This window comes from Podarcis tiliguerta (genome assembly GCF_965153285.1).
Source record: "Podarcis tiliguerta genome assembly, chromosome: 13".
Lineage (NCBI taxonomy): Eukaryota > Metazoa > Chordata > Lepidosauria > Squamata > Lacertidae > Podarcis > Podarcis tiliguerta.
The window spans coordinates 33904551-33923203 of NC_139546.1; the positions used below are offsets into that span (position 1 = coordinate 33904551).

Below are 18653 nucleotides of genomic sequence, written 5' to 3' on the forward strand. Positions count from 1 at the left end.
GGTGCCTTGAACCCCTGGTTTTGGATGTTTTTACTGGCATTATTTTTTATATGCCTGTTGTCTTTGTCCATGGAGTTTTCTTGGCAGGGATACTGGAGTGGCTTGCCGGTTCCTGCTCCAGGTGGATCACGTTTGGTCAAAACTCTCCACTATGACCTGTTCATCTTGGGTGCCCTGCTTGGCATAGTTCATAGCTTCTCTGAGTTCTTCAAGCCCCTTCGCCACGGCAAGGCAGTGATCCATGAAGCTGAGGCTCCAATACTTTGGCCACCTCATGAGAAGAGAAGACTCACTGGAAAAGACCCTGATGTTGGGAAAGATGGAGGGCACAAGGAGAAGGGAACGACAGAGGACGAGATGGTTAGACAGTGTTCTCGAAGCTACAAACATGAATCTGACCAAACTGCGGGTGGCAGTGGAAGACAGGAGTGCCTGGCGTGCTCTGGTCCATGGGGTCACGAAGAGTCGGACACGACTGAACGACTAAACAACAACACTGGCATTATTGGGTTGGGGATTTTTTTTCTGTGGCTTCCCTGCAAAAGCCGTACGTATGATCAGGACAACTTGCGCTGTGCTTGTGCCACTTTCAGCATGTGGAGGGCGCAGAGGATAAACGTCATGAAACCAAATACCCCTTGAGAAGCGGCACCACCTTAAAAAAAAAAGGCAGCCCGCAACAAAAGAGGGAGGGGGAGGGGGGCTGGAAACTGGCGGCTGTGGGTGGAACGCTGGAATCTATTAATTGTTAATATACAAGCCCCGCCTCCTTTGCTCCCCTGGCAGCCAATCAGAAACGCGAGGCGCAAATGAGGGAGGTGGGCCCCTTTGGGTGGATGAGCGAAGTTTGGAAACTTTGGACCGTCAAAAGAAGGCGAATTATTAGGTGGTTGCGGGGAGCGGAGCGAGAGGCTGGGACAGCAACCAAAGCAGAAAGAAGAGGCAAAAGGCTGCCTGGGTGATACAGAAAGGTGAGCCATTCCTAGATCGGGTTTTAATGAACGCTGAGAAGTCCCAGGGCAGAACATTGTACGGTTAAGAGGTCAGCAGGAGATGGAGGGGATAGGGAATAAAAGCGAATAAGGGCGTTTTTTAAGAAAACATCTGGGGTTGGGACTGTTGGCTCATAGCTCAGAGATCCAAACTCGGTCCTCGAATAACATCCTTGTTCGCAGAACGTGGGGTTAATTTTTGAGTGGGTCATCTATGGGGCAAGTGATGGGGGTGGGCTTGGCTGGAGATGCAGGTGGGCTGCTTATGGGGCAGAAGTTGAGAGGGAATCTTGGGGTGTGATATGTTTCGAGGCCTCAGAGTCAGTGATGGGGGGGGGGGTCGTTCTCAGTGTCACTGTGAGGCTGGGTGGGATGAAACCAGTTTCAAAAGCCTGTTTGGCAGAAGAAGAGAGAACTGTTCGTGTAAAAATGAGGCAGAGGTGGACAGTACATGTGGACAGTATGTGTGGACCCAAGGGACTTGGACAAAGAGGATCATGACTTGTTGATTTGTGGTTTAATGTGTCATTTTGCTACTGACTGTATATTGAGGAAACCCAGCAAAAACGCCTGTCCTTGTCAAAACGCATGTCTGTCTGGTGTGTGTGCAAAGTATTTAAAAGTGCCCTTGCGCAAAACACCCATGGAGGTGAAGGCTGATGTGCTCTTTAAGGTCCAAGAGGCCAGACACTGGTTGTGAACCTGCACATATGAGAGAGCTCCTTCGTACACGGAATCTGAAAAGCTCTTGTGCAACTCGAGACGTTCCCATGAGTGTAAATGTGTCATGGTCAGCTTACATAAGTGATCCGGATTGCGCATACTTCTGTATGCATAACAATGATGAGCGGAGCTTGAACCGTCTTGCTGAAACAGGGTGTGAATGAGCAGATGTGACAGAGGCCTGTGTTTTCACAAATGAAGGTGGCATATAGATGTGTGTGAACTGGCACTGCTGCAGATGTGAGTTATTAGCTCAGCCAATGGAAAGGCAGAGGAGTGAGTCTGTGGGTCTTGCACGCAAGAAGACAGAGATTTGTGAGAGAGATTATAAGAATCAGTTGCCTAAGGAGCCCAGGAAGTGAGCCTGTCTCTTTCTGAGAATCTATGATGCACAGCACCTTCAGAAACAACCACTTCCTCTTCTGGTCTGCTCTGAGATCATATCATCTGTCCTGCTAGCAAGTCTCAGTTCTGAAGGATCTTTCTGAGGGTAGTGGGAACATGTGACGTACAGTGAGAATGCCTCTGGCCATGGGTAGAGTGCATTTTCTTCCATCACCTGAACAACCCCTGTTGCCCAGCCACATGTCTCAACATGAACAGATCCTTGTTGGCCCTGATCAAAAGTTCATCTACTTCAACATCTTGCTTTATTACAGGGGCCAACAAGATGCCTTCAGGAAGGCCACACACAGGGCATGAAGCCTTCCCTGGCTGCTGCTCCCTGACAACTTGTATTCAGTAATATGGGTGGGACCCGCAGCAAAATGTTGTAGGCTAGAGTGCTACTGTTCAGAGTTCCAGCCAGCCAACCAGCCAGCCAGCCCTGACCTTTCCCAGGACACTCCATTCCAATTTCCCTTGCACCTCTTTTTCCAAGTCAGCATTCCATAACCACTGAGCATGTTCAGCCCTCAGTGGGCTGTTTTGTAGCGCCCCCCTCAAACCACTTTTTTGGGGTACTTCAGTAAAACTTTGTGTAGATGTTGCTGCTTAGCTATATAAGGATCCACACTCGAAGAATGAGTTTGCTGCTGGTATATTCTAATCTATCTCTGTCTGTGGATCTGTATAGCTATCTTTAATGAGAACTTCTGCTTCTGAGAATGTAGCTTGAAACTTGCAAAGCAACTTAATTTGGAAAGTTAAATGGTGCCTGTCCTATACACTTGCCACAGTGGTTGGTTGTCCCTCTGCATTCTCTATTTCTGCTGTCTACCTGCTTTTTTGATAAACCTAAGAACGGTTCCTCATATTGGACTCAGCTGCTGTGAGGCTGTGGTCAAAGCTTCAGAGACAATGCAGGCCACTTAGAGTCAGTGCAGGCTCAGTTCTTGCAGCCAGATGGAAACCAGAAAATAAAAAAAATTGGGCCTTCCAACAGCAGCTTTTGATGTGCTGATAAAACTTCCTACAATGTGGAAATAAAGATTATCCGTCCCTCAAACTGTTTTTAAAGGCATAGCAGGCTAAACAACTGGCAACCCAATGGAAGAATGGGTGGGACTGTTTTATCACATGGAGCCAGTTGTCAGCCGCAATGGGTGTTATCAGTGAGGCCTGGATCAGGCTTGGGGTGTGGAGGAGAGGCCTCCATCCTCTCTGCTTTCTCCTTCCTTTCCCCCACCTCAACCAGCAAGGCCTGGAATGGAACAGGCAACCCCAAGATGACAGCCAACGTTTCCCCAGCAACCGAGTGAGCCACTGTTATGATTTCATCACTTAGGATTCTAAGTTACGGGAGAGGCCGCAACTCAGAGCTCCTTTTTTTAAAAAAAGGAAAATTAAAGAACCCAAACGAAATAACCTTCCTTGAGGATTGGTGTGGAGATAACAAACATGGGAGCATGATGAGGCTGGGAGGGAAATGGGCCCTGCCAAAAACAATCCAAACTGGATTTGTATTTTGTCTCTCTTCTTGACACTCTTCTCCTTCCCTACAGGACGACACAATGTCCCGCAAAGGTTGCATCGCTGTCACAAAGTACTTCCTTTTCCTCTTCAATTTCTTCTTCTTTGTGAGTACCTTTTTTGGGGTGGGGTGGGGGCCAGGTCTGATGCCAGGCTAGATGGGCCCATCAGTATGATTCCCATTTGCCCTTTGAGAAGCCCATTGATGGAGGGTGAGGAAAGATTTAAAGAAACTTGGAAGCAATATGTAGGAACATAGATTTATAACCTTCCCCCCACTCCTTGTTTCTTTCAGCTCCTCGGAGGACTTCTGTTTAGCTTTGGCTTATGGCTACTTTTTGACAGGGACAGTTTTGCGGCTGTTCTAGGTGAGTCTCGTCAGCGTGGATGTGGGTGGGGGGCTCTCAGTCCCATTTCACATACTTGTCTGTCCCTTCTCCTTCCTGGGTTGTTAATATTCCTCCGTCCCAACTGACACTGCACCCCACCCACTAGTCCCACTGGGGAAATTCTAGGAGAACAAAAAAACAGACCTTTCCTTACAGCTGTCTACCAGTGCTTTCCCACACCTTGGCATCACATTGGTCCTGCTTTCTCCTGCATCTACGCCTTGGGTTTTTCAGGGAAAAGGCTGTGGGGTAGCTCATGGCGGCTCATGCGTAGCATTTCAGCCCCTTAGAACATGCTCCCATAAGCACCTGTTGTTTCACCGAATCCTTATACCAGGGAAAATTTCCAGTCAGGTTGCTGGAGAGAAGTAGGCTTTTAACAAAATTGGGGGAAGGACTGTAGTTCAGTGGTGGAGAATTTGCCTTGTGTGCAGAAGGTCCCAGATTCAATCCCCTGGCATCTCCATGTAGGAGAGATTCTTGTCTGAAATCGTGGGCAGCCACTGCTAGTCATTGTAGACCAGGGTTTCCCAAACTTGGGTCTCCAGCCACTTTAGGACTACAACTCCCATCAACCCTAGCTAGCAGGACCAGTGGTCAGGGATGATGGGAGCTGTAGTCCGAAAACAGCTGGAGACCCATGTTTGGGAAACCCTGGTGCAGACAATGGGCCAGTGGGCAGCTTTTCTTCCTAAAAATATTCTCTGCCATCTCTGGCCTCTTGAGTTTCCTGTCAAGACAGGCCGGACTGATGATTTACCTATTAACTCCCTCTCCAGGGTCGGCGTATTATGCCCTCAAGATCTGGTCCTATATTTTCTGTGGGGTCGGCATCCTCACCATGTGGATGGGATTCCTCGGTTGCCTGGGTTCCCTCAAGGAAATCAAGTGTATGCTAGGATGTGTAAGTATGTGTGGAGAGAGAGAGGGGGAGTCAATAAAAGGAACTCAGGCATAAGGGGTTAAAAGCAAGGCCTGCTGGGAGTTGGCAGGCCTTTTCTGGAAGCAGGACCAGGTGGGTCAAGAACGCACATGTGGTGGCAGTGGCAAAAGACAAATCCCACTCTTGGGAGTGACTGGAAGAAGTTCTGAAAATAAAACTGCCAGTAGCTTCACGATGTTATATACATCTGTGGTGTGCTGCTGCATTTAGAATACTGCCTACAGTTCTGACCGTGCCACCTCAAAAAAGAATAGTGTAGAGCTGGAAGAGGTGCAGAAAGAGGCAAGGGGAAATTATTTGGGTGGGTGGTGCTGCTGGAGAAGGGGGAAGGGCTGCCTACCTGCCACCCCATAGCAGCAAAGAAAATGGGGCAAAGTCATAGCCTTTATTGATCAGCATCTAAGATGGAGGATATCCCGAAAAGGGAAGGCTTGTGTTTTCTTCTGGACGCCAGCCAGTCCCTACAGCAAGAAAGGGTCCTACGCCTTGAATAGCGGCCTAACAAACAGCCAGGCAGCAGACACAGCATGCTGGGAACCCTGAAGCCCCACGGACCGTGCTGAGGGTGTAGGACCCTGCCTAGAAGTAACAGGTTGTCCACCTCATGGAGAAACATCCAGGGGCTGGGCCTCCCTCGTGGGGTATATTCTGTACCTGTGGAAAGCAAGGGGAGACACAGACAGCAACAGTCAGGAAGGAATCCCTGGAGCTGCAGGCATAGAAAGTGTTTGGGGGTGTGTGTGTGAGAGGAACCACCATCTCAGCTGGCATCCAGCCTTCTCCCGTGAGAGGGAGACTTGCAGTAGCTCACCTGGCTGTGGTGGGACGTTGGCTGAGTCTCACCATCCTCTCTTGTTCCCTGTGCCCCACCAGTACTTCGCCTTCCTGCTCCTCCTCTTCCTGGCCCAGATCATCATTGGAATCTTGGTATATTCGCAGAGCAAAACGGTGAGTGGCACTTGGATAAAATGTGAAACCTGCGTGTCTCATGGGAGGGTCAGCGCGGGGCTGCCTTGGGATTTTCCCCACCACGGTCCAAATAAAAACATCAGATTATCTATCTCTCCGTTTCTCTCTCTCGCCACGCTTTCATCGCTAGGCTAGATACACGTAATACGTTTAAGGCACACATGCCATCCTCAAGAATTCTGGCAACTGTAGCTTACCCTTCCCAGAGCTACGAAATCCAGCACCCCGAGCAAACTATATCTCCCAGGATTCTTTGGGGGGCAGACGGAGAGAAGCAAACGTGTGCTGTAAACGTGTGGTGTGTATGGGGCCTCTACACACACAGTGGAACGAGGTGATAAAGTGCAGAGGTGACAGAAGCAACTATACTGTCTCAACTTGCTGCGGGGGGGGGGGCAGCACTTTGTGCATAATAGTAGATGACTTAGCACATTGGGGAGAATGGGTTCTAGCTCCACTCACTTCCTGTGTGCTGGTTTTTCCACTCACAGAGAGAGTTTTGTTTGACACAGGGGAAAACGTTTCAAAGATTCCCCCGCCGTTGTCTGAAGTGGAAAATGTCATTCTACCCCCTTACAAATCCGCCGCCTCGTTCTTTTTGCGTGTGCTGTCGACCGAGCCTCGGTTTCCTTGCCTGAGCAGAGGAAAGAACAAGCGGGGCACGCGAGAGAGGGCTGCTCGTGCCCTTTGATCTCCTGTTCCCTCTCCGAGTGCTTGTGACTCACACGCAGGGGAGAGCAGGGTGAAAGCTGGGGTGAAGCAGGCCCACGCCTCCCTCCCGCCGTGGGTGCGCTTTTGATCTCTTCTCTCTTTTGGCTGGGTGGTGAACTCTTGCTTTTCCCCACCCTTGAGCCTCAGGCTCTGGCTCCATTGTAGATTCTTAAACCCTCCCTTCTACGCTTTCAGGCAGGCTCTATGTTTTTAAAAAAGCATTTCTGGGCCATTTATTTGGCACAGCCTTCTCTAAGTTAAATTATACTGGAGGGAGGAGGAATGGCTGTGTGATTGATGCAAGGGCCAGCTATTAAGCTCTGTGCGACCAGCCAGCTCCTATACAGTGGTACCTCAGGTTAAGAACTTAATTCGTTCCAGAGGTCCATTCTTAACCTGAAACTGTTCTTAACCTGAGGTACCACTTTAGCTAATGGGGCCTCGCACCGCGGCCGCAGAATTTCTGTTCTCATTCTGAAGTAAAGTTTTTAACCCGAGGTACTATTTCTGGGTTAGCGGAGTCTGTAACCTGAAGCGTTTGTAACCTGAAGCATCTGTAACCTGAGGTACCACATGCTCTCACATGTACTTCTGTTTAGTAGTTTGTGGAGCAAGTGTAGATTCAGAGAAGGTGTGCCACTCAAGAAGAGTACGTCACCTCTGTTTGGTTTTCAAGAATCCAGGGGGAACCGGGCACCACAATTTTTCAACCTTGTTTACAGGTGCTTCATTTCCCCCCTGCCTGTATCTGGGCAGCTGGTAAGGAAACAGCCAGCATTCCTTTGGGGGGGGGTCATGCCAACCCAAGAAGACACTGTAAGAAATTTGCTATAGGGCACACAGAGAATAAGATCACCCTAATGCCTGTTGCTGCTGTCAGAGAGCCAACTTTTTAACTTTACTTTTGTTCCCATGCAGCTCAACACAAAGGTTGGTGAATATGTCACAGAAATAATTGAGCACTATGGGACATATAATCCGTCCACGGATGAGGAGGAGAGCTGGGATTATGTGCAGATGGAGGTAAGATACTTTCCTCAAGAAGAAATGCCCGCCCAAGTTTTCTCTGCCTTTTTGATTCCTCCTGCCATGTTCATGGGTGGCTTTCTTTGGTTATTTACCATATTTGTCCATCTATAAGACACCCCCATGTATAAGCTGCTCCCTATCTTTGGGGACTCAGATTTAAGAAAACGGGGGGAGATATATCCATGTATAAGACGTCCCCCTAATTTTTGACATTATTTTTTAGGGGGAAAACCTAGTCTTATACACAGGAAAATACGGTAATTAATTTAGCAAAATGAATGTACTGCTCAGTTGTGTTAAAAAAAAAAAAGCACCCAAAGCCATTTACTAAAAGAATATAACGAGATTATAAGAGTTAAAAATTATTTGAAACATTACAAAAATGATTAAAAATCAACAAAGCAATGGGCTAAAAACCAGATTGAAACTCATGCCAAGCCTAATGAGGAACGGTTGAAGGAGCTGGGTATGTTTAGCCTGGAAAAGAGGAGATAGGATAGCCAGCTTCAAATATCTCAAGGGCTGTCACATGGAAGATGAAGCAAGCTTGTTTTCTCCTGCTCTGGAGGGTAGGACTCGAACAAATGGCTTCAAGTTACAAGAAAGGAGATTCTAAGATTTAGGATGAACTTTCTGACTGTTAAGAGCTGTTTGACAGTGGTCTCCCTTGGGAGGTTGTGGACTTTCCCTCCTTGGAGGTTTTTAAGCAGAGGTTGGATGTCTAATGGGTGCTTTAACTGAGTTTCCTGTATTGCAGGGGGTTGGACTAGATGGCCCTTAGGATAGGCTGGCGCGCTGCAGGCCCCATTGTGAGTGCCGCCCACCATTTTGTCACCCGCTCGGTGGTGACACCCAGGGTGGACCGCCCTCATCGCCCCCTTCCTCTGCCCCTGGGGTAGCTTTCTCTTCCAGCCCCCAGGTCTTCTTCTCATGGCCTCTCTCTTTTGCCCCCCTGCAGCTCCAGTGTTGTGGATGGATCCTCTCCAATGACTGGATGGAGAACAGCATAATAAAGAACTCCTCTTACCACCTCTATCCCTGCTCGTGCCGCAGCAACGTCTCTCAGCCTGGCCAGCCAGGGAACAGCACCACCGCTGCCCCCACCACCAGGCCAAAGATCGCAGGCTTCTGTAACTCTTACGGGCAACCGTGGTCCGTCTATGAGATGGTGAGTAGCCAAAGGCCAGGGAGAGGAAGCTTGCAACCCTTCTCTGGTCAGAATCTGACCCTTGTTGTGCTCTGAGCTTGGCTTGCATGGCTTGGAGAAAGTGGATAGAAAGAGGCTTTTTCTTCCCACCCTGTTAATTCTAAAACTCCCAAGTCACCCAATGAAATGGATCGGCAGCAATCCTAGAAGACCTTTAATCTTAATAATTAGGTAAAGGGACCCCTGACCACTAGGTCCAGTCGTGACCGACTCTGGGGTTGCGGCACTCATCTCGCTTTATTGGCAGAGGGAGCCGGCGTACAGCTTCCGGGTCATGTGGCCAGCATGACTAAGCTGCTACTGGCGAACCAGAGCAGTGCACGGAAACACCGTTTACCTTCCCACCAGGGCGGTACCTATTTACCTTCGCCCTGGTGGGAAGGTAAACGGTGTTTCCGTGCACTGCTCTGGTTCGCCAGTAGCAGCTTAGTCATGCTGGCCACATGACCCGGAAGCTGTACGCTGGCTCCCTCGACCAATAAAGCGAGATGAGCGCCGCAACCCCAGAGTCGGTCACAACTGGACCTAATGGTCAGGGATCCCTTAACCTTTACCTTTAAGCAAGTTCATGGAGGACAGGACTTATTAGCCATTGTAGCCAAATGGAACCTCCATGTTCAGAAGCAGTGCATAGCTGAATACAGAACTTGTGGCAGGCTGTTGCCTTGCTGCCGTGCTCCCAGACTTCTTGGATGCATTTGGTTGCTGTCTGGGATGCAGAATGGTGGGCTTCACAGCTCTTATCTTTTCAGAACACGCACACATGCAACCAAGCAGCCTTTTTAAACAAATACATCTTTGTCCAATTGTAGGGCTGCATGGACGGCGTCCAGACCTGGCTCACCAATAACATCGTCACCATTGTGGGGATCAGCCTTGGGATTGCGCTCATGGAGGTAAGAGGTCTGGGTGAGCTGCTGCAGGTTGGTGTGGCTGCAAGGAGTAGAACTGCTGGCATTGCCAATAGTAGCGGAGGTTGCGGTGGAGCTCTGCCGCTTCCCTGGCCTCCCGGCAGCTGAGTCGCTGCTGCTTACCAGGAAGGAGAGGGCGAGGCAGCAGCAAGGAGGCTGGCATGGTGCAAACGCACCACAGCAGCCAGTCTGGTGCTCCTGCTGGTGTGTTTGCACCATCCCTCTGCTGCCTCGCTCCTCTCCTGCCCAGTAAGCAGCAGCGACTCCACTGCTGGGAGGTCAGGTGAGTGCTGCCACGCCGCAATGCCACCTGCTACTTATTTGCTCAATCTGCCCCCTGGAAAGCCGCTAGAGCTATTTATCTTTCATTTGCCCCACCTTGCAATAAGAGGTGCTCACTTCCCAGAAAGACAGAGGCTCTAGGCCTTCAGTTCTGCAACCCTCTATTCACCTAGAATATATGTGGTTGAGCAAGTGGGGGGAGGGTCTTATCTGTGGATGCAGTTCCTACAGAGACCTGAGGGTATTTCTGTTGCTGAGCAAAAATGGGAAGCATACCAGTGCTGCCACCTTGGTGCTCTGCGGAGGAAAACCACAAGAAGTCCCTGTAAGTGCTGCTCCAGCCTGGACCACTAAGTGCTGTTGACTGTGGAATTATGGTACGTGGGTGAGAGATGGTCTGCCCTTTCCCCTCCTCAGCCTAAAACCTTTCTTGTAGTTCCTGCAGCTGCTGTGCATGATCCTGATCAGCGCACTAGAGTACAGGGACTTGCATAGTGATGGCTCCCATGAGATCCTCTACTTCCCCAGCAGGTGGCAGATGGGAGTGTATTTGTATGCATGCACTGATGTGGTTTTGCTCAAGGGCCTGCCTTGGTATATTAGCTGTGTACATTTGTGTTTACCAGTGCTGGGAGGAATTGTGTGTTGTTGTTGCTGCTGTTGCTGTTGTTTGCTTATTTCCCCTCTGGTCCAAATCCGATTTGTGTGGGCTTTTATTTGTATGTCCTGTGCATGATTTTGGTCTTGTGTGTGTGCTGGCCATCAAAACTGCTAGCACATTGAAGTCATTGTGAATTCCTTGGTGGATTCTTGGCCTGTGTCCCCTGAATTCTCAGATTATGGGGGTTTTTTTGTGTGTTTGCAGGGTGGTTGGGAGGATAAAGTGGGGAGCCAAAGCATCATGTGCACCACCTTGGGCTCCTTGAAGGAAAGGTGGAATATAACAGGGAGCGAGTGAATGAATGAATGGGGTGTTTAGCTCCTTCTACTCTCGCCTCCGCCATCCTTCTGCTTTCGTCACTGCCACCTCCAGTGGCTTGGCGGACTCTCGTCTCAGCTGTTTGGGCCTTTCTATAGTGCGCTGTGTGATCAACACCTGCCCAGTAAGGGCATGTGGACTGCCCTGCTGGCACCAGCAAGTGGGGTGCTGAGGCCAGCTGTGGCCTGCTTGCATATTTTGTGTGTTGGCTGCTGCAGTTATGTGGAAAAGCAGGTTGCTTTGTGGTTCTTGAGACCCATGCACCTCCCTGCCATGTGTCCAGGCATGCCTGTGAATGCAGTGTTTTGGTTGGCTACACAAAGCAACACACACACACACACACACACACACACACACACACACACACACCAGGAATTGCATGTTTTCCTTGTGCTCCTTCCCCAAGTGCACTCTCCCAAACCTCCTCTGTCTCTTTGTTTATTTTTATTTTTTTGCTTATTTTAAACCCTTTTGCTGTTGCCCGCACAGGGACATCTACTTCGAGTATTGGCAAGGTAATTACTCCAGGTGAAGTAGGAAGGCTGCTGCAAATCTGTGTGTATCGGGGCCTCCTTTCCCCCTTTTCCTCCTTGCCGTCAATTGCCAAGTGCCTGCCCTCTAGGCTGCTTCGCGAGGGGAGCCTTGATGCCCCCTCAGAGCAAGAAGAGGAAGTCTTTAGAGTGCCCAAGCCTCTACCCTACATAAGAGAAAGAGAGAAGGGGAAAGAGAACGAGAAAGCGGTGGAGGGGCTAGAAAGAAAATTTCAAAATATAGCTAAAATGCAACAGGAGGGAGTTCAGAGTGGTTATTTCTAGGGAGGGAGGAATTATTACTGATAACCCACCCTGCTCCCTCTAAGATGCACACGCCATTCTGATCTCCTTCAGCATCTCCTTCCCTTCCGAAGCCAGTATTTAGACACGGCAGCTCTTTGAAATGCCAAGGCAAGAGCAAGTAAAAAAACCACACCAAATATCACAAAGCTCCAAATAAAATAAAAAAGCAAAACAAAAGAATAAAACAATATAGAATAATGCATTCACCTGCTTTGCATGCAGATGGTCTCAAGGCAGGACTAAGAGATCCCTGCCTTGAAATCCTGGAGAGCCACGGCTGGTGTGTGGACAATGCTGAGACAAGGGTCTGACTCTGTACAGTGCAAGGCAGCTGCCCTGTGTTCCTGGAGTGCTCTCTCTGCTTCCCTGCCTGAGTAATTGCCTGCCTGCCTGCCTATTCATATCTGGAACGAATGGCAAGTAGGGCTTTCCAGGTCGAAATGCACAGATTGAATTGAAGGTGGAACCCAGCAATACTTCCGCTTCGTAAACCAAATCTGAATGTTTTGAATAGACTTGGTCTGTAGCGGAACAATGTCTATTGTCACTAGCACAAGGGCAGCATTGCCTTCCAGAGTAGAAGAAAAGCAGGGTGTTTTTTCATGATGGTAACAAAATAATTAGCAACAGTGTAGTGCTTCCGAATGTTCAGAGTGCTCTGTACGCATTGTCTTGTGATCCTTACAACGTCAGGCGTTGCATGTTTCCATGCTGGTCTGTGGCCCACTCCAGATGCTGTATGTCCTTTTGAGTGCTGTAGCTGTGTGTGTAGATGTAATAGCCTTGGCTATTAGACCACTTGGAAATGTGGTGGCCAGGGACTGCATCCTTCTACCTAAGGAACGGCGCTTTAACTGCAAGAATGAGACGGTTCTGGCAAGCCCCGCACTGTGTTGGCCTTGGGATTGCCATGGGTGTGGAGCGCATGTGTGTGTATGCACGCTCCTACAGATAAACTGCGGGTTGCTGGGCCTCGGAGGCTCATCCTGAAACTCCCACCTCAGCCTGTGCTGAGATGGGCCTGAGCTGAGGTGTAAGTTCTGGCAGGGGAAACGGACTGCACAACTGTGTAGAAACTGTTTTGCAGGAGATGCGAGCTCATGTTCAGCCACTTCCACGAATAACGCACTGAGTGAGGCACTTCCTCTCCACGTGCTAAATGGGTGTTATGATTGCCTGCCTTCCCCTTGGGGTTGCTGGAAGGATAAATGAAAGTGTAGCTTTAAAAAGAAGAACCCTCCCTCTGCTGGATAATCTGTAGACAGTGTTAAAAACTTTTAGATATACAGTGGTACCTCAGGTTACATACGCTTCAGGTTACACACTCCGCTAACCTAGAAATAGTGCTTCAGGTTAAGAACTTTGCTTCAGGATAAGAACAGAATTCGGGTTCTGGCGGCGCGGCAGCAGCAGGAGGCCCCCATTAGCTAAAGTGGTGCTTCAGGCTAAGAACAGTTTCAGGTTAAGTATGGACCTCCGGAACAAATTAAGTACCGTATTTTTCGCTCTATAAGACGCACCAGACCATAAGACACATCTAGTTTTTGGAGGAGGAAAACAAGAAAAAAAATATTCTGAATCACAGAAGCTAGAACAAGAGGGATCGCTGCACAGTGAAAGCAGCGATCCCTTTTGCTGTTCTGGCTTCTGGGATAGCTGCGCAGCCTGCATTCACTCCATAAGACGCACACACATTTCCCCTTACTTTTTAGGAGGGAAAAAGTGAGTCTTATAAAGCAAAAAATACGGTACTTAACCTCAGGTACCACTCTCAATCACCAAATGGCACCTTAAACTTGGGTTACGGTTGCCACAATGGAATGTTTGGGCGACTTTCCTCCCCACCCGTGGGATTTATTATTATCATTAATTTCATTTCTATACTGCTTTATATTTTAAATAAAAAAATCTCAAAGTGGTTTACAACACATCAAAGCATCAAATAAAACAACCCATAATAATAATAAAAAATCAGGCATCAAGGAAAATAATTCAGATCCTTCTCTTGATATTTTGCTTTCCCCATATTTATTTACCTACTTAATTCATAGAGCTGGCCTGTAGCAGGAATCTAGGAAGCCAGTGTGGTGTCATGGTTAAAGTATCAGACCTGAGAGATCAAGGTTCGAATCCCCACTCAGTCATGACCTTGGGCCAGTCGCAGCCTCTTAGCCTTCCTCACAGGGTCATTGTAGGGATTAACTGAGATGGGGGGGGGTGAACCATGTACTATTTGGAGGAAAAGGTGGGATATAAATGCAGTAAACAAGCTTTTCTGCAGACCTGTTTTGCTTTACCTAGGCCGAGCTAGGATTATAATACGTCAGAATTTTGGGGGTTCTACCCTTGTTTGAATTTTGGTCATTTAAAATTCTATTTCCTTCTGAGGAAACTGAATACTTCAGGGAAACGAGGTTTGTAGCCAGCATCCCGTTAAGGCTTTGTTCTGTTTTAGGTTTTTCTATTTTTCCCCCTTAAGCTTTTTAATTTTTATTATTTAGTTGATTTCCACAAGAAACTATTTCTAGTCGGTTACTTCTTGTTTCTGGGATTCTCACGGTATTTCATTTGTTTTGTGCGACCTGTTTAAGAAAGTTGGCAGAGCCAGCCAGATGAAGAGGTCAGTCGCGAACCTGGCATCATCAGGTCTCCATGTGGTCACAATTGGACCTGCACTAGTTGGCACCTGGGGGATTTCAAACACTGTAGATACCGTGTTTTTCGCTCTATAGGACGCACCCGACCATAGGAGGCACCTTGTTTTAGAGGGGGAGAGGAGAACAAGAAAAAAGAAATCTCCCCCTCTCTGCTCAGCGCCCCTTCAGCGAAGTGGCAGGAGAAACGGAGCCCCTTCCATTTCTCCTCCCGCTTGGCTGAAGGGGCGCTGCGCAGCTCTCCCTCTCTGCTGAAGCCGGGAGAGTCTTGCTCTCCTGGCTTCAGCAAAAGGAACCTGAAGCCTTTGGAGTGCAGCGCGAGTTCCCACTGTGCTCCAAAGGCTTCAGGCGGCTATCACTGAAGCCTGTAGAGCACCGACCCCTCTCGCTCTCCAGGCTTCAGCAAAAGCAACGTGTAGCCTCCGGAGCACGGGGGGAGCACTCCCTCTGCACTTCGGAGGCTTTGTGTTGCTATTGTTGAAGCCAAGGAGCCTGCATTCGCTCCATAGGACGCATACACATTCCCCCTTAATTTTTGGAGGGGAAAAAGTGAATCCTATAGAGCGAAAAATACAGTAGTTTAACTTCTCCTCCCTCCTTATCCAGCTAGATTGGGGTGTGTGTGTGGGAGAAATAATGGCCTCCTGCTTTCTTCCATAAACCTGTTTTTAAAAAGCCCAGGCAACTCCAGAATGCGAAGGCTGCCCTGGTGTTTCCTGTGAAGTCCACCCCCTGGGTGATCAATGTCCCATGAAATGCAGCTGGGGCTGCCCCCCATTGATGCCGGTGGTTGTATCAGAGCAGCAACGTGAGCCCTCTTTTAACTCGATCTCTTTCTTCCCACAGCTCTGCCTCATGACGCTATCGATGTTTCTGTGTAGGACCATCGGGCCCAACTATGACAAGCTGACTCGCTACTCCTAGGAGTCGAATCACCACTTCTCAGAGTTCCAGACTTTATAGGGGGCGGCAATGGAATCCATCCCTTTAAATTCAAAACTTTCCACTTCAGGGCTGCAAGGTGCCTCTGGAGATTCTCTACCTAACCTTTCCTTGCACAGAGCTAGGATTGGTTCTACCATAACCTTGGGAAAAGAAATTAAACTCTCAGGAGTTGCAGGCGTCAGGAGAATCCATTACAATACCCTGCAGAACTCTTCATACAGCAAAACAGATGATTTAGCCCTTAAATCATCTCCCCAAACCATTAGCTTATCCACTCCGAAATTTGATGTAATAATGCCAAAAGATTTACTCCCAATGTTTTTCTGATTATTTTGGCTCTTGAGTGTTTAGTTTGTGACATCCAAAGCTAGACCCTGCTTCAGCAGTTTGGCAGAATAAAGAGTTCACTGCCAGACTCGAGTGGATTACAAAACATAACTTGGAAAGCAAATGTGTGTTTTTAAAGGTTTCTTTTTTTACTACTAATAATAACAACCATAACAATTCTATTGACTATTCCGTAAAATTCCTTAATAAGCTTGTTTCGGAATTAATCCTGCCTTTCGTAGTACAAAAACAAAGCTGATGTTAAAATGTTTAAATTTTATTTAGCAGCGAAAGAAAGAAAAGTACTGAGAACTTGGACGAGCCATGTTTTTGAGCGATGGTGCTCAGGTGCTTGGTGCAACATTTTAAATTGGGGGTGGGGAACCTGTGGTCTTCCTGATATTGCTAGACTAAAACTCTCATAATCTCTGGCCCTCCTAGCTGGGACTGATGGAATTGTACTCCAAAACAGAAGGGAGTGCCTGTGAAATTCTTTTAACCCACTCAGTTTACACCTTGTACTGTAATGTCTAACCCAGGGATGAGCATCCTGTGGCCCTCCCAGCCGCTGGACTCCCATCATCCCCAACCATCACAGGCATGATGGAAGTTACAGTCCAGCAACATGAGCCACAGGTTGCCCACCTTTGCTCTGAGTCACCTTGGCTGGATTTGCTGAAAATGCCTAGGTGACAACAGCCATTGTCCCCTCCAATCTCCCCCCTTCCAGTCGTTAGAAAACTTCCAACCTTTGTTCTGAAGCCCTTCCCTACCCCGCGGCCCTGCTCTCCCCCTCCCATTTTCTTTTGTTAATTCTGTTACTGTGCATGTTGAGACTGTGGGCTTCCCCGGCATGAAGAGTTTGGTCCAATTTTTGTCTCTCATAATCTTAACTCATGCACACCCTAGCTAGCTGCCTGCACAGGAGGTGGGGAACCTGTGGCCTTCTAGATGTTGTTGGGCCCCCAACTCGTCACCTCAGACAGGTTCAACATCTGGAAGGCCACAGGTTGCCTCCCCATTCCAACAGTTTGAATGCACTTATCCTTCTCAGATGGGCTCTTCTTACACAAAGGAAACACAAGCGAGTGTAGCCAGCTCTGGTAAAGACGTCTTCATTGTGAACACTTGAAATCCCAGGGAAGGAGGAAAACTTTGCTTGTCTTGGGCATGTGTGTCTGCCAGGCAAGCTCCAGATCTGAGGGGGCTGTTGGGCAGCATCTTTTGATCCAGCATCTTAGCCTGTTTTGAACAATAAGACTAGAAACAAGTATTTTAAGGGGGACCGAGGGCAGGTATTTGTTAAGGGTCCTGCTTGGACATTTCTAGGTCTTGGCAGCTGCCCAACAAGGCCAGGTTCTGCTCTCAATCTTGTCAGTGTGTGCACGCGTACATTGGTGGTCTCCCAGAGCTTTGGCTGGAGCTACATAAGCCCTTTCTCCCCCCACATCTTGGTAACTATTTGGAAAAGTTGTGCTCAACTCACATCATTTGTCATTACTTTTGATATTCTGCTCCACTTGTTTATACCTGTACATTGTCGATGGGAAAGCCCATTTCTAACACTTGCTGCATGTGTTGTGTATCTGTTTATGCATAGAAACCACTTGGATGTTTGACATACAGTCATACCTCGGGTTAAAGTAGCTGCGGGTTGAGCGTTTTCGGGTTGTGCTCCGCGGTGACCCGGAAGTAATGGAACACGTTACTTCCGGGTTTTGCTGCTCACGCGTGCGCTCAAAATGTCACACGCATGCACAGACGCGGCAAATTGCGACCCACGCATGCGCAGAGGTAGGTTGCGTTCGCTTCAGGATGCGAACGAGGCTCCAGAAGGGATCCCGTTCGCATCCAGAGGTACCACTGTAGTGGAGTCGTGAGGGAACACATGTTAAAAGGGAGGATGCTGGTGGAATGAGGTACGCATATATAATTTCACCTTTATCCGTAGCTTGTTGCTTCTTAACAGTATTTGGGGTTGTTTTGTGCATTTTGTGGGTTGGGTTTTTTATTATTATTATCCTGTTTTGTAAATAAATAAATAAATAATCCCTAAATGGCCGTTTTGCTTTGGTTCTTTTGCACTCTGGAGATGTGAGCAAGCTAAGATGGCCTCTAGAAAGAACGACTAAGCAGGCCTCAACCCTAAGAGAGGGCCTTCTTAGCCACACCTCTTCCTCCTATTGGCTGCTCCAGCTTGATGGGATCCCTCAGAAGGCTCCTTCCAGCCCAAGTGGGTTGCATGTGCCACAGGCTGTTGGGAAGTCGAACCTTGGTCCAAAGCTGGTCTGTGGCAGAACTGGTCCCGACAAGGGAGTTCTTCTTCATCCTGCTGACTTGCAGCTTTTCCACAAGCGGTAAGTGCCGGTGCTTCTTTTGACTTGCCCTACCGTGCCAGACTCATTGGTTTCTGTGACTGGTGGGGTGCTCCCCAAGTAAAGGAAAAAAGGTAAAGGACCCCTGGATGGTTAAGGGGTTGTGGCGCTCATCTCACTTTTAGGCCGAGGGAGCTGGTGTTTGTCCAGACAGCTTTCTGGGTCATGTGGCCAGCATGACTAAACCGCTTCTGGCACAACGAGACACCGTGACGGAAACCAGAGCACACGGAAATGCCGTTTATCTTACTGCTGCAGCGGTACCTATTTATCTACTGGCACTGGCATGCTTTCGAACTGCTAGGTGGGCAGGAGCTGGGACAGAACAATGGGAGCTCATCCCGTCGCGGGGATTTGAACCGCCGACCTTCTGATCGGCAAAAGGCTCAGTGGTTTAGACCACAGCACCACCCGCAAGTACAAAACCCAAGAAAGGGTTAATCCTGCTCCAACCTGTCTGCTAATGAACC

General features: G+C 48.6%; 1 protein-coding gene across 1 annotated transcript; it reads left to right on the forward strand.

The window, feature by feature from the left end:
* The first annotated feature begins 671 nt into the window (after positions 1 to 671).
* On the forward strand, positions 672 to 17865 carry CD37 (CD37 molecule). The gene is made up of 9 exons (XM_083411505.1): positions 672 to 971; positions 3659 to 3733; positions 3922 to 3994; positions 4795 to 4919; positions 5832 to 5906; positions 7557 to 7661; positions 8626 to 8835; positions 9687 to 9770; positions 15383 to 17865. The coding sequence occupies exons 2-9, from the start codon at positions 3668 to 3670 to the stop codon at positions 15458 to 15460; spliced, it is 816 nt and encodes a 271-aa protein (XP_083267631.1). The 5' UTR covers positions 672 to 971; positions 3659 to 3667; the 3' UTR covers positions 15461 to 17865.
* The last annotated feature ends 788 nt before the right edge of the window (positions 17866 to 18653 follow it).

Coding starts and splice junctions, on each gene's coding strand:
- CD37 (XM_083411505.1), top strand. CDS start 3,668: ATGTCCCGCAAAGGTTGCATCGCTGTCACAAAGTACTTCCTTTTCCTC. Junction 3,734..3,921: donor TCTTCAATTTCTTCTTCTTT/GTGAGTACCTTT, acceptor TGTTTCTTTCAG/CTCCTCGGAGGACTTCTGTT. Junction 9,771..15,382: donor TTGGGATTGCGCTCATGGAG/GTAAGAGGTCTG, acceptor TTCTTCCCACAG/CTCTGCCTCATGACGCTATC.